Below are 13,468 nucleotides of genomic sequence, written 5' to 3' on the forward strand. Positions count from 1 at the left end.
GACCTCTTTGACCCTCCGTTATCTCCCAGGCCCCAGAAGGAACTACCCATACCATGAGACCATGGAGTCACGCCGCCCCCATAGCCGACTCCTCTCTGGGACACTGGCAGTCATCCTCATGAAGACTTAAAACCCCTCAGGCGTTACTCTGAAGAAGTTCCCAGTGAGCAATGCCCATGTCACTAAGCTTGAAGGTCTAACAGCGATGTCTGCTTTAGTCCCCCAGTTTCAACATCTGAGATGAGAGAGGGAGGGAAGTTCTTTTAGAGGAGACAAAGGGGGCACAGGGGAGGTGTCAGGCTCTGCAGTCAGAAGGCCTGTCCTGGCACTGCTGCTTACAGGTTGGGGTCTTGGACTGGAGTCTTCATCCCTCAATGCCTCCATTCTCTCCTCTACAGCAGAGGGAGGACAAGAGCACCTGCCTGTGGGGTTGTTGTCAAGATTAAGTGAGGGTCCTGAGAAGTAGCACAGAAGATAGCACTAGATCTATGTGCTGCCGACCTCCACTCAACCCCCACACCACATATGGTTTCCTGAGCAGTGCTGGGTGTGGCCCTAAAACTAAAATCAGAACCCACACCAAATAGCAGGAAAATTCAGTACAAGAGTCCTTTCAGAGGAGAGTGACTAATCCAGAGCCTCTCTGGCTCCCAGGGGAACTGCTAACCTTAACAGGCAGGTTGGGACTCCACAAGAGGCCAACTCAGGGCCTGCTATTTCAGTGTGTTATGATGAGGAGAAAGGGAACGAGACTGGGAGCATGCTCACTTTTTTACGCAGAGGTCGAAGGATGGCAGGTGGCAGGGCATTTTAACCTTTAAACCATTTTGGCAACTTACATTTGTTCCCTCATGCGGGATTTATCAGCAAAGTCTGAGCTGACATTTAGTGAGAGGCTTCTATTCTTCTCAAACGGAAGTACAGAGAGAGCAAGTTGCAGGTTGTTTGAAGAACAAAGTTAGACCAGTAGAAAATTTGTTTAAGCAACATGAGGTGAGAGTCTTTGCTGAGTTGATAAAATAATTATGAACTGCTTTAGAAAGGTTCAGTGAACTCTGATGCCAGGCATGATGTACAACTTACCTGTTGGCCCGAATTATTTAAAAGTCACTGTCCGACACAGGAAGGATGGAAGGAAGAGGACATACGAGGAGAGGTGAGTGGAGAAGAGCGACCCCCTTTGTGAAATGCAGCTGGTACAGCCATTCAGAAGGAAACCCTGTGTTTGGGGAAAATCTGTGGATAAAGGTTCCTGGAAATTTCATCAGAAAGCTCTAATGGGACAATAACGGAACCACCTCGCCCACTCGCATGGACTCTGGCCTGAAGGGGTCTGGGCAGGGCTCAGGGAAGGCCAGGCTGAGTGCACTATGCGGGGTGCAGGAGCAGGCATCCGCCACCGCTTATGCTCACAGTGAGAATCCTCAGCCTAAGTGAGTGAGACACTGAGCAAACAAAAACCACTGTGACAGGTTGGGAAAGATGCCTTTAAACAACTAGGCACTGGGGAGCTGATATGTTGGCCACTTCACTACAGATTTCAAGACTCCAGTTTTCCAAATTGGTCAGTCTTTGCTCTCTGGCTAATGGATTTCGTAAGCTTGACTTTGTCTTTGTTGACTCTGGGCTAATGTGGCTTTGTAGTTCTCCTCTTATCGAGCACTAGGAGTCATGTGGCACAGATGCCTGTGCAGGCACTGCATGTACTAAGCAAATGACAACCCCCCACTGTGCTTGGTTACCCCACCCGAGGGCTGAAGGGTTGGATGAAATGATTTACATGATCCTTAACATCTTTGAGGCTTTTCCTATGAACTAGATCCACTGGTTGGTGATATTCATAGTGATCCTTTGAATCAGAATATATTTAGGGTTAGAGGAGAGTTAAGGGATTTTGACACAGTTTACAGTGTGATTACAGATCTTAGCCATCATAGGGTGGAAGATCCTATGCTGCACCAAACCAATCTCAGGCTTGAATTTATATTCAAGAGCCTCAAAGTTTGATGCATGCGAGAGTGTGTGTGTGTGTGTGTGTGTGTGTGTGTGTGTGTAATCATGTTTAAATTTCTTAATCACATGCTAAATAAATAAACAAAGTTTAAATATTTGTTTTCCTATTGATGTAATTACTTTCCTTCTACCCTCCTTTGAAAGATGTAATGAATATAAAGTACTACTGAGGGAGATTCCAAATAAACGCAATTTTTAGGAATGTTGGGGAAGGAACTAGCAGTCATATTTCATACATGCCCTGTCATTGGCTAGCCATCACATCTATCTTAGATTTCCTATCATTAGTTAAAAAAAAATCCCTGGACTTTTTCAGCCTGAAATCTATGCTATCAGATACTATAAGACTAACACCCAAGAATAGTAGAAATAAGAACCAGGAGATTGTTTCCATGGCTTGGAGGCTGGTCTCTCATTCTGGGTAACTCAGGGAAGGGACCACCAAGTAAAATGTGGTTGGAGGTCATGTGTGGGAAGGGTGAGGCGGGCGGAATACAGACTAGAGACTGAACACAATGGCCACTCAACACCTCTATTGCAAACCACAACACCTAATCAGAGAGAGAGAACAAAAGGGAATTCCCTGCCATAGTGGCAGGGTGGGGTAGGGGGAGATGGGTCTGGGGAGGGGGGGAGGGATGTTGGGTTTACGGGTGGTGGAGAATGGGCACTGGTGAAGGGATGGGTTATTGAACTTTATATGGGGGAAGCATGAGCATAAAGATGTATGGATCTGTAACTGTACCCTCACGATGACTCTCTAATTAAAAATAAACTAATTATAAAAAAAAAAATAAAAAAAAATAAAAAGAACCAGAGTAACATAAAAAAAAAAAAAATCCCTGGAAATCTTAAGCCCAAAGCAGGATTTTATGGAAAGGATCCAACAAGTCATTGATCCTATTGGCTTAAGATGGATATGTTTATTGATTTGAATTCAATGAATGCCTCTTTGAAGAGCTAATATTCACCAAGATCTGTACTGAATTTTAAGAGACAGCCAGATGGATCAGGAATATTGGCCTGAGGGACACAATCTTGAAGGGCACTCCATTAGGTAGCACTATGTAGCCTCTGTCCTTGAGTAAGAAAAGGCTAGATGGACAAAAAGAGAGAGAGAGAGAGAGAGAGAGAGAGAGAGAGAGAGAGAGAGAGAGAGAGAGAGAGAGGAAAACTGAGATGTCGAAAGGAAGTTTACCACGTAGTTGGGAGATATTCAGAGATGCCTTGAGAAATAAGAAGGAAAAAAGAAACTTTGCAGGTGGATGGAGCTCAAGAAGACATATGTCTATGAGGAAAGAACACAACCAGGGAGTGAAGGGACAGAATAAATCTGTGTGACATACTGGACAGGGGTGATTACTGATATTCTGGTGTGACTAGAGTAAGGAAAATGTGCTGAAGAGTAAAAGTCAGGGTGTGGGGTGATTATTCATAGCAGCAAGTGCTTGCCAAGAGAATTTGCTCTTTATCACTGAAGTTAAGTTTTTGAGCCAAGGGCCATCAGTGACGTTCTGTTTGGCACATTCTGTGGTAATTTGAAGAACCTATTTTGTGACTAGGTGCAAAGAGAGTGGGAAAGAAAAGGGCCCAAAGCAGGAATTACAGAGACTGTAGCTGATCAGGTGAGCCCAAATGGTGGAAACTTTATCTAAGGAGTTGGTGAGAGTGCTAAATTCTCTCCATTTTCTCTTAAGATCTATTTGCTATCTTCCTCCCTTCTGCTTTGCACTCTGGGATGTGCAAGTTGGGTTTTTTGTTTTGTTTTGTTTTGTTTTGCTTTTTGGGTCACACCTGGAGATGCATAGGGGTCACTCCTGGCTCTGTACTCAGGAATTACCCCTGGCGGTGCTCAGGGAACCATATGGAATGCTGGGAATCGAACCCGGGTCGGCCGCGTGCAAGGCAAATGCTCTACCCGCTGTGCTATCGCTCCAGCCCTGGAATGTGCAAGTTGTTGGAAGAGGCTCAACTGCCCGTTGGTGTCTGGTTTGGTTTTGGCTGGAGTGGCACTGACAGGGGACTGATGGTTGAGAAGAAAGAGATGGGGTATTTCCTTATCACTACTTCCCCTACTGGGCTGTCATCTAATTATTCCAGGAAAAGGTTTTTGTCCTGGGTTTTCTCTTAAAACTGCAGTCTTTGCCACATCTTAGTTATTTTCTTTAATGGCCTGTTAGACTCAGGTGCCATCATGGTGAAAAGGTGCTGTGTGAAAACAGCCTCTTTATGAGCCACTCTTCAATCTCTTTCTTCTGAGCAAAGTTCCTGCTGAGGCTAAGACTGTTGCAAAGGGGAAAGAAAGGAAATGACAGAGTTGTGAGATTTGAGGAGAGCTGAGAAGTCTGGATAATCAGCAGACATGAAAACTGATAAGGAAGGAGAGTTTATGGACCACGCAGAGGCCTTTGGCATGGGCTCCTGAGAGGCTAGAACAGTGCAGGGAAGGAGTAACCACAGATTCAGTTCAAAGATGCTGAATCTGAATCATCTATGAAAAATTATGGGAAGATTCTCAGGAGAGTTGGAAACATGAAATCTGAAGCTCAAGAAAGACGTCATAATTGTAACTGTAACTCTAAGAATCTTCTGAATTGAAGCCATAGAAACTGATGAGCTTTCTGAGGAGGCACAAGCAAGAAAGGGATTGATGAGGAAATATGTACAGTGTTGAGGACTGAAAGAGAGAAGAGGCTGTACAGATGTTGAGGACTGAAAGAGAGAAGAGGCTGTGCAGATACATGGTGTCATCACAGATGGGCAAGAACATGTCCCCACAGGACTGAGAGGCCAGGAGGAAGAATGTGATAGAGAGAGTGTTTGACCAGAGAGAACCAAGTGGGTCTCCTGGCAGATGAGGGAGGACAACAGGCCACAGGAGGGTATTACCAGCCATCAAAACATTTCCCAGCTATCTGAAAAATGGGGGTAGACATCAAAAGAAGTTCACTTTGTAGATTTTTGGTTTCAAATCTTTACTCTTGAAGTGACAGTGGGAAGAGGTATAGGATACATCTGTTGGTGCTCAAGGGCACAAAAGTGTTCAAGGGACCATGTGGGACCCGGGGCTCATGCAAAGCAGAAACTAATGCTTTGAGTCATCACTCTGGCCTCTATGATTCAAATATATACTGCTTTGATTATCTGGATTATTACAAAAGCTTTTATTATTTTATAGGAAAGTGTTTTTTAAAAAATGCATATTATTTATTTGTTTTGGGGGCTACACCTGGATTAGCTCCGGGCTGACTTCTGGCTTTATGTTCAGTCCTGCCGGTTCTAGGGAGACCTTATGTGGTGCCATGGATCGAACTCAAGTCATCACCATACAAAGAAGTGCCCTACATGCTTTCTCTCCTGCCCGGCTTTTTATTATTTTCAAAGTGCTTTAGCTTTAAATCTGGTCTCATATAATCCAAGAAAAAAGTAAGAATCCAAGAAAAAAAGCAGTGAAAGGAATAATGCCAATGAGCACTAAACACCTACTTGTGGAATAAGTTTAAAAGAAACAAATGTTGGCCCCATGTTATACAAGCCCAAGCAGACTAAAGTAGGCATGAACAGTGAGGGTTTCAACAGACATTTGGAATTACCCTTAGACTTCTTTGCAGTGTAAAGGCAGAACATGCCACTTCTGGATTTTATTGCTAACCTCAGGAAGGGAAAGGTTTCATAGTTCCCCAAACTGTGATTCTTAACCTTTTGTTCATAGTCACTGATCCTCACTGAGAATAGAAGAAAACGGTGAACTTTTTCCTCAGAAAACTGGAGGTTAATACTCTCTCTCCATTACAATATTACATACAATCCTAGAGATTCTAGAAAGGGCCAGTCATATGAATCTTTTTATTTCCAATGTCAGATTCCAGTAGATACCCAAGAACTATTTAAGCAATTAAGAAAATATAAGCAGAATTCTATGCTTATCCCCAATTCATGTTCAGATGCAAGTCTCTTTGGGTAAGAATTTATTTATCATTAGTGGGTTTTAATTTTAAAGGCACACTACAATCTCCTGGAGATGAGGAGAAGATATACAATATCGATGGCTTGGGTCCACCCTGTTGAAGATGGAAGAGTGTGGAGCTTGGGGATCAATATCATTCATAAGCTCTTCAGATGATTTTAGTGTGCAGACTGGTCTGAAACCAAAGGAGCAGGTAGAATGCTTTATATTTAGTCAAGAAAAAGAATATGGAGATACAGATCTGGTAACTAAGCTTTCCAAGAAGGAGCATAATAAAAACAATAATACCTTCCAATCACACACCATCTTCTGTATTACTGCTACAGCAGCATGGCCTCACTCATACTCCAAAGACCCAGTTGGCAGTTAAGCCAAGCCTCAGATTCCAGCCACATGGCAGCACACACTCAGATTTTCAAAGTTCGATCAGTGGTCTTTGCACTCTGCCACACCACTTCCCACCCCATAAAAGCCTGACTCAGGAGATTTGGAGGGACGTGTGGGAATTGGTCATTTTGTTTTTGTTTATTCATGGGGGTGGTTTGGGCCACACCCAGCAGTGCCCAAGACTTACTCTAGACTCTGTGCTTAGGAGATAATGTACAGTGCCCAGAGATTAAGCCTGGGTCATTCATGTGCAAGGCAAGCACCTTAACCCCTGACTATCTTTCTGCCAGGGGAATCACGTGTTCTCCCAATCCCACTAATGAATCACTGCAAGAAGCAATAGTGCTAAATTGGGGGTAGGAAAGGAGGGAGGGGGAGCAGAAGAGGCACTGAGGTCAGAGCTAGCTTGGGGAGACAGGGATAAACCTGAGCCCTATCCCAGATATTTGGACTTGGAAGGTGCACGTGGTGATGGGGGGACCACAGAAAACATGATTCTGAAACCACTCTCACCTTGGTGAGAACCAACACACGTGGGCCACTTTTGTAGCCCTGTCAATCACTGTTGGGGGCCAGCACTATGGGGATGACTCAGCCCCATCAAAGCCCAGAGGCCCCGGGCATAGCCTGGTATGAAGGAGCAGGGCAGATAACTCAGCACTGAAAGTCCACGGGCGGGGGCTGAGGGCAGGTGTGACGACAAAAACAAGCTCTGCTCTCAGCAGCTTGTCCACAGCCAGTCAGTGCAGGGTAACTCAAGCTGAGAAAACCCGCCGTTTCTGAATCACTTGGTTTCCCCCACCTCAGGCACAAATGTCAAGCCCGAAAGTGCCAGGTGCCTTCCTCTATTGTGTGTGGTACATGAAAACAGTCTAGAGAAACAGTCAGCAGCGTGGGGAGACACTTCTCTTCCGGGCTCCACACAGCAGCTCACAAGGGTCCCTCAGTGGGCAGATGTGAAGGAATGAGTGGCTGTCTGGGCTGAGGTGTCGGGGGTAGGGGTGTGTGAGGATGATTAAAGGCTGCACTGTAGACTCTCCTCTGAGGGATCACACATGGATGTCTCCCCATTGAAGACAGAAAGCAATGCAGTACGTGTTGGCCAGGACCATCCTTTCCACAGATGCTCACTTTTTGCTCTCTCGGGATGACAGATTCCTGGAGCCTGTTCTCACTTTGGTGCATGGGGAAATGAGTCCCTTTCCTCACAGCTAGGTAGGGCCATGGGCCATGAGTTTCACAGGTCAGCACAGAATTCAGGGCCACTGGGGATCACTCTGCCATGGAGGCTTTGAAAGAAGTCAGACTTTGAAGCTATTTTCCTAAGTCTTTGAAGGTTTCTCTGGAGACATGGTGAGCTAGTAGGAAGCCCTGAGATGGAGAGAGACTGGGAAGGGTGTGCGTGTGCGTGCGTGTGTGTGTGTGTGTGTGTGTGTGTGTGTGTGTGTGTGTGTGTGTAAGAGTCAAAGTGGGTTCTGCTACACCCTCCCCCGTTGTATCTTCTCTAACAATGAGTCAATGGGTGCAGGGAGAAGCGTGATGAGAGCTCAATGCAGCTCTCCTGCATGCAAACACAACCTTTGCATGCAGGAGACCTATCCCCAGCACCATACAGTCTCTTGAGCACCGCAGGAGCAACTCTCAAGCACAGAGCCAGGAGCAGCCCTTGAGCATGATAGGGTGTGCCTACCCCTTGCCACTCAACTCTACCTCCCCTCAAATCAAAATAAACAATCCAGTGGATGCTCCCACATCTTCCTGAGTGGCAGAAACAGCAATGGAGCAGAGGAGGGCAGAGTGCAGAGTTCTGCCTCTGTCATCTGGGCAGACTTCTGGGCAACTCTGTGACAGTATCTGAGACACCACGTCATGCAGGTCCGACCCCACTGAGCGCCGCTCACAGGCCTTACACCCTCAAAGACGAGACAAGTCCTCACCTGGACTGCCCAGTGGAGAGCCGTTTTAAAGTCTTTATCCACAAGGGTGGGGTCTGCCCCCTTCTTCAGCAGCATTTGCGTGTGTTGAGGCTGGTTGTGGAAAGCAGCCCAGTGGAGTGGCGTCATTCCCTACAAAACCACAACCAGAGGGAGCAGAGATGAGCACTGGCTAGAAGGAAGGCTGACCGCAGGCAGAAAGATGGCGCTCGCACTGCCCTCCAGACCACAGATGCCTGCTTCTCCTTGCCAGGTCACGTACACAGCAGGTACATATGGAGCTCGGGCTTGGTGCCCAGCAAATGGGTATAGAGAATACTATAGTGAATAAGATAAAGAGGGTTTCTGCTCTTGGGGAAAACTGCACTGGGATAGAAAAAGATGGACAGACAATGCACACAAACAAACAACCCTCCAGATTGCTGAATGCTCCCTGGAAGGTGCAAGGAGAGAGGCTGCATAGAGGAACCCAGGAGTGTGTCAGGCCTCTGTGATTTTGAGTTGTTTGCTGTAGCCATCAGTCAACTCTGACGTGTGTCTTTGTCCTCCTCATTTTATAGACGAGGAAGCCAAATCAAGAGAAGTGCACATATCTTTGATTAAGCATGGAACTGAATTTATAGTTTGAAGTGTGTGAGATCAGAATGTCAACCCCCCCCCCTCCATCTTTCCAGGTTTCAACTCATGAGATTAGGGTCTGCATTCAAGCTTCAATGTCCTCTTACAGTGAACTACCAGAGACACTCTTCAGGATATTTCAAGAAATTGGTTTTATGTAAAAAAGAATGCTGGTCTATAGAGTTATGCCATATGTGAATATTTATTTGAGATTCAGAACTGCTCAATGCATTTCAGTAGGTCTTAAATTTTGATTTGGCCCACTGGAATTAGAGATCTGAGCTCAAGAGAATCATTCTATCCTATGGATTTTTTTTTTGGAGAGGGGGTTGTTTGTTTTTGGGCCTCAGTAGTGCTCAGAGCTTACTCCTGACTTTGAACACAGGGATCATTTCCAGTGGAGTGATCCATATATGGTGCTATATGTGGTGCCAGGACATCATATATGATGCCAGGGATTAAACCTGGGTTGGCACATGTAAGGCAAGAGGCCTAAACTCTGACTATTGTTTTGTCCTGAGAATAATTTTTTTAACACATGGGCATCTGATGAGTGTTCCAATTGAGGCAAATATGCAACAAATGCATGTAGACAGATTATTCCAAGTGCTATGTCTCTTTAAAGTCATTGACTTCATCATGAAGTCCCACTACTATCCATTAGTTCAGGGCCAGGAAAGAGAGTACAGGGGAAAGTACTAGAAAGATAGTACAGAGGAAAAGCACTTGCCTTGTATGGGTTTGATCCTGGTTTGATTTCCAGCATCACATATGGTCCTCATACATAAACAGGAGTGATCTCTGAGCTCAGAACCAGGAGAAGCCCAGGGCACTGCTGGGTATGTCCCCAATAGAGTTCAAGGCTAGTTATGGAGATACTGGAGACAAAGTTCTTGCTTGCTTCTCTAAATTCTTAGACACTAAAATAGTGGAAGGCATATTAGAGGGACTAAGACTTACTAATGAATGAATGACTTTTCATTGTCCTTAATGGATTTTTGTTTTGCTTTTATAAAATCAGGTTCACTTTAAAAAATCATGCACACAGAAGGAAAGGCAGACAATGATGCCGCCTTGTAGAAAATGAGCTTTTCTGATATTATCATTAGTTACCAACTTGCTATTTGAACTCTGCTCTAATTATTTTGTTTTGATGTCATACCAGACAATTCTTGGGAAGGTACTGCTGGCTCAGTGCTCAGAGGGTTGCTCCCAGCAGTGTCTTCCAATGGTACTTGGGGTCCATTGAAGTACTAGAATTGAACTGGGGCTCCTACATGCAAAGCATGTGCCCTACACTGTTCAAGCTAAATTCTTGCACTGAAATCTGCTAGATTTTCTGATGAGTGTTCCAATTGAGGCAAATATGCAACAAATGCATGTAGACAGATGATTTACAACTGTGAGAATGCAGTGTGAGATTGTGAATTAAATAGTGATTATGCAATGTAAATCCTTATATCATAAATATAGGTGTGAGGTTTCAAGAATTAGTTCTTTAAAAACATATCCCCCTCCTCATCCAAACAAAAACAACAAAAACTCCAAATCATCCAAACCCAATTACAGCATGTTTTTGTTACAGGAGTGGTTAGGGGAGAAATACTATGGTTTTTATAAACATTCTTGGTACCAAGAGCTTTATATATGTCACCTTATTAAATTTTTACAATAATCCTAGAGGCAGGTAATTAGGCCCATTGTACAAATGTGAAAACTGAAACTCAGCAGGTGAAGTTATTTGCTAAGGCCATTGACAAATGAATGACAGAGCCTGTATTCAACTTTAGATACCAACTCTGCAGTAAAGTAATCTTCCCACAGGTCATATTGGTAAACTTTCATTTTGGAAATGAGTTCTGTACTGGAAAATTCCATTCTTTGTGATTTTGACTAGATTCGGGTCTTCTTATTTCCAGCATGGTGGTTCTCTCCAGTTGTAAGGGTTGTCATCTTATAACTTTGTTTCAATTGTCATTGTCTCATGGGTCCTCCCAAAGCACAAGTAGTGCTTATTACACACCACCCTTGGAATCTGGAAACACTTTTAGAAACAACTTTTCATTCTTCCAATGACCTCAAATTAAGACTTGAATCACTCTATTAATTCTCTAACGTATATGTACATATGTCACATACCATAAATACTATTTTAAACACATGTACTCTCCTTCTATACAACCCACACACTGCTTGTTTATATAACACTGCAAGAGATTGTGAACATTCAGTTCAGGACAGGAAGCTTCCTGTTGTCATATTTTTCCATTGAACTAATGAGAAATAAAAATAATCTTCTTAGAGTGAGCAATATGAAAACTAAAACTTTCAAAATCAGCTCCAGCACAGCTTTTGGCATTTCACAATACTTCTGTTTAGGAACTTTTTGTCTACAACTGCTTCCTTCATTTTCTTTCAGCTCCTAAAGAGCCGGCAGGCATGGGAGTTGGGAAATGTTAAGACTGGGGTGACAGTGTAAAGCACAGATGTCAGGCTTGGGGATTGATGTTTGCATGGAGTGCTGATGTTAATCACAAAAAAATTGAAGCCCATTTAAAGGCAGAGACTGGGTGCTTAGTTGCTGGCATGCCTGTGACCCTGAACACACACTACGTACTCAAGAGCTGCTCATTGGAAAATTAACTACAGAACAGTAGGTTATTCAACTTCCCTTGGATGCACCAGGAGTTTAAAAGCTCCACCTAGGCAAGTCTCATCAAATGAAAGTCAGTTCCTTGAATCTGAACAATAGATACCAGCTACTTAAGATTTTCACTAAGGACACAGTTGTGTCTTCAAAGCCTGTAGGAGCTGCAGTCTAGAAGGTACTTGCAGATGGCTGAAACTGATACCCAGATAACCTTGGTGACAGTAGAGTTCTTTTTCTTTTTCTTCTTCTTTTTTTTTTAAAAATTAAAAGCATTGGCCCAAAGGGTAAAGAATAAGTCACTTTTATTTAAGATCAGTAATTCCCAGAATGTTTCAAAGAGAAATGTTAGATTTTCAATCACTTAGGATCCATTTCAAGACTGTTCGTAGCATAGATGAGATGATATAATGGCAAGGTGTGGAGTAGGGTTGCTTTGGAACAGTGCTCTTGTGCAGATGAGTAATTCCATGCTGCCAAGAAGTCAGTTGGGTGCTTACAAGTCCTATCAGCTTCTCAGCTCTCTCTTACTTTTTTTTCTAAAACCACTGTAACTTCTGTGTTTTCTGAACCAGAAATCTGATTAAGTGTGAAGCAAGTTTCATGTTTCAGAACTGTGTTTTAGATTGTTTCCAGCAGGAACTGAAAAACAGAGAGGGTAATATGTAACGTGGCTGGGTGCTTGCAGCAATCATTGGTACAATAGAGACAGAACTATGGCAAATGAGTAGGAGGTCAGAAAAACAATGCTTCTCTGTGGGATCTAGAGTTCCACAGAAATTGAGCGTGACTCCGGTTGACATTGAAAATTCACATACTATCAAATCTAGCACTGCTCACAATTAAGGCATGTGCTTTACCCAAACCAAAACAATAAAAAAAATTCACATATTATTAAGCTCCCAACCATATATGATCACGTGTAACAAAAGTTACTCAGGGTCTCCTATAGGTATACAGATACATTGTTTTAGGGGATATCTCTGATGCACTGAGACAGGTTTTAGGAATGCAAAGATGAGAAAGACATGGTTTATCGCTTGAAACAATGTAGGAAAAGGTGAGAGGAAGTGAGAAACATATTTAAAAGATCTGTTTTATTATTTTACCTTTTGCTATTTATAAAATGAGTAGATTTCTAGAGCCAGTGGCTATTTCTTTGATTTTTGCCTTTAAATATATAATTTATGCTTGTGATTATATCTTTAAAATGCCATAAAAGGATCTAGTGTGAAGAATTAGATCCAAAAGTTCACATCACAGTGATGTGAAAAAAAAATGTATTTTTTTCAGAGTATTTTTAGGTTTGGATTGTCATGCTACTCACAAAGTCTACTTATATCATGATGCATATTTAACCTGTGACCAGTAATATATCCTAAGTACCTTACCTAGCAGTGCTTTTCTAAACCAGATGCCAATAGCTCCCAGCACCCCTTGAGGGGGCCATCCCCTGGGTAGCAAAAGTGAAGCTGGACAGGTTAGATTCCAGGAGTTCAGCCTTTGTTAACTCCCTGTAACTGTATAAGACAAGCATCACTCTGTCAAAGGTTCCCCGGAGGTCCAAGAGAACAAAGGCACAAAGGACTATCTGATCTATTTTACCTTTTCCACAGTGTCAAACTCTATAGAGTGGGTAGCTTTTAAATAAGTCACTTTATTTTTATTTTTATTTCTTTTTTTGCATTTTGGGTCACACCCAGCGATGCTCAGGGGTTACTTTTGGCTCTGCACTCAGGAATTATTCCTGGCAGTGCTCAGGGGACCATATGGAATGCTGGGAATCGAACCCGAGTCAGCCGCATGCAAGGAAATGCCCTACCCTCTGTGCTATCCCTCCAGCCCCCAAATAAGTCACTTTATAATTTAGCAGTGTGGTTAACAAAATGGGAAAGACAAACA

The 13,468-nt window shown here is 43.5% G+C and overlaps 1 protein-coding gene across 4 annotated transcripts in view; it reads right to left on the reverse strand.

Moving 5' to 3' along the window:
- The window catches only part of ANKRD55 (ankyrin repeat domain 55), a 92,807-nt gene that overhangs the window by 27,105 nt on the left and 52,234 nt on the right, over positions 1–13,468 (reverse strand). For 3 of the 4 annotated variants that reach the window (XM_055146776.1, XM_055146795.1, XM_004608441.2), the window contains one exon: positions 8,305–8,433. The exons of the other annotated variant lie outside the window; for it this stretch is intronic. In XM_055146776.1, coding sequence (XP_055002751.1) covers positions 8,305–8,433 — 129 coding nt within the window. The remainder of the gene's footprint in view (positions 1–8,304; positions 8,434–13,468) is intronic. 4 annotated transcript variants of the gene reach the window in all.

Source organism: Sorex araneus, chromosome 1, assembly GCF_027595985.1.
Source record: "Sorex araneus isolate mSorAra2 chromosome 1, mSorAra2.pri, whole genome shotgun sequence".
In the NCBI taxonomy this organism is placed as follows: domain Eukaryota; kingdom Metazoa; phylum Chordata; class Mammalia; order Eulipotyphla; family Soricidae; genus Sorex; species Sorex araneus.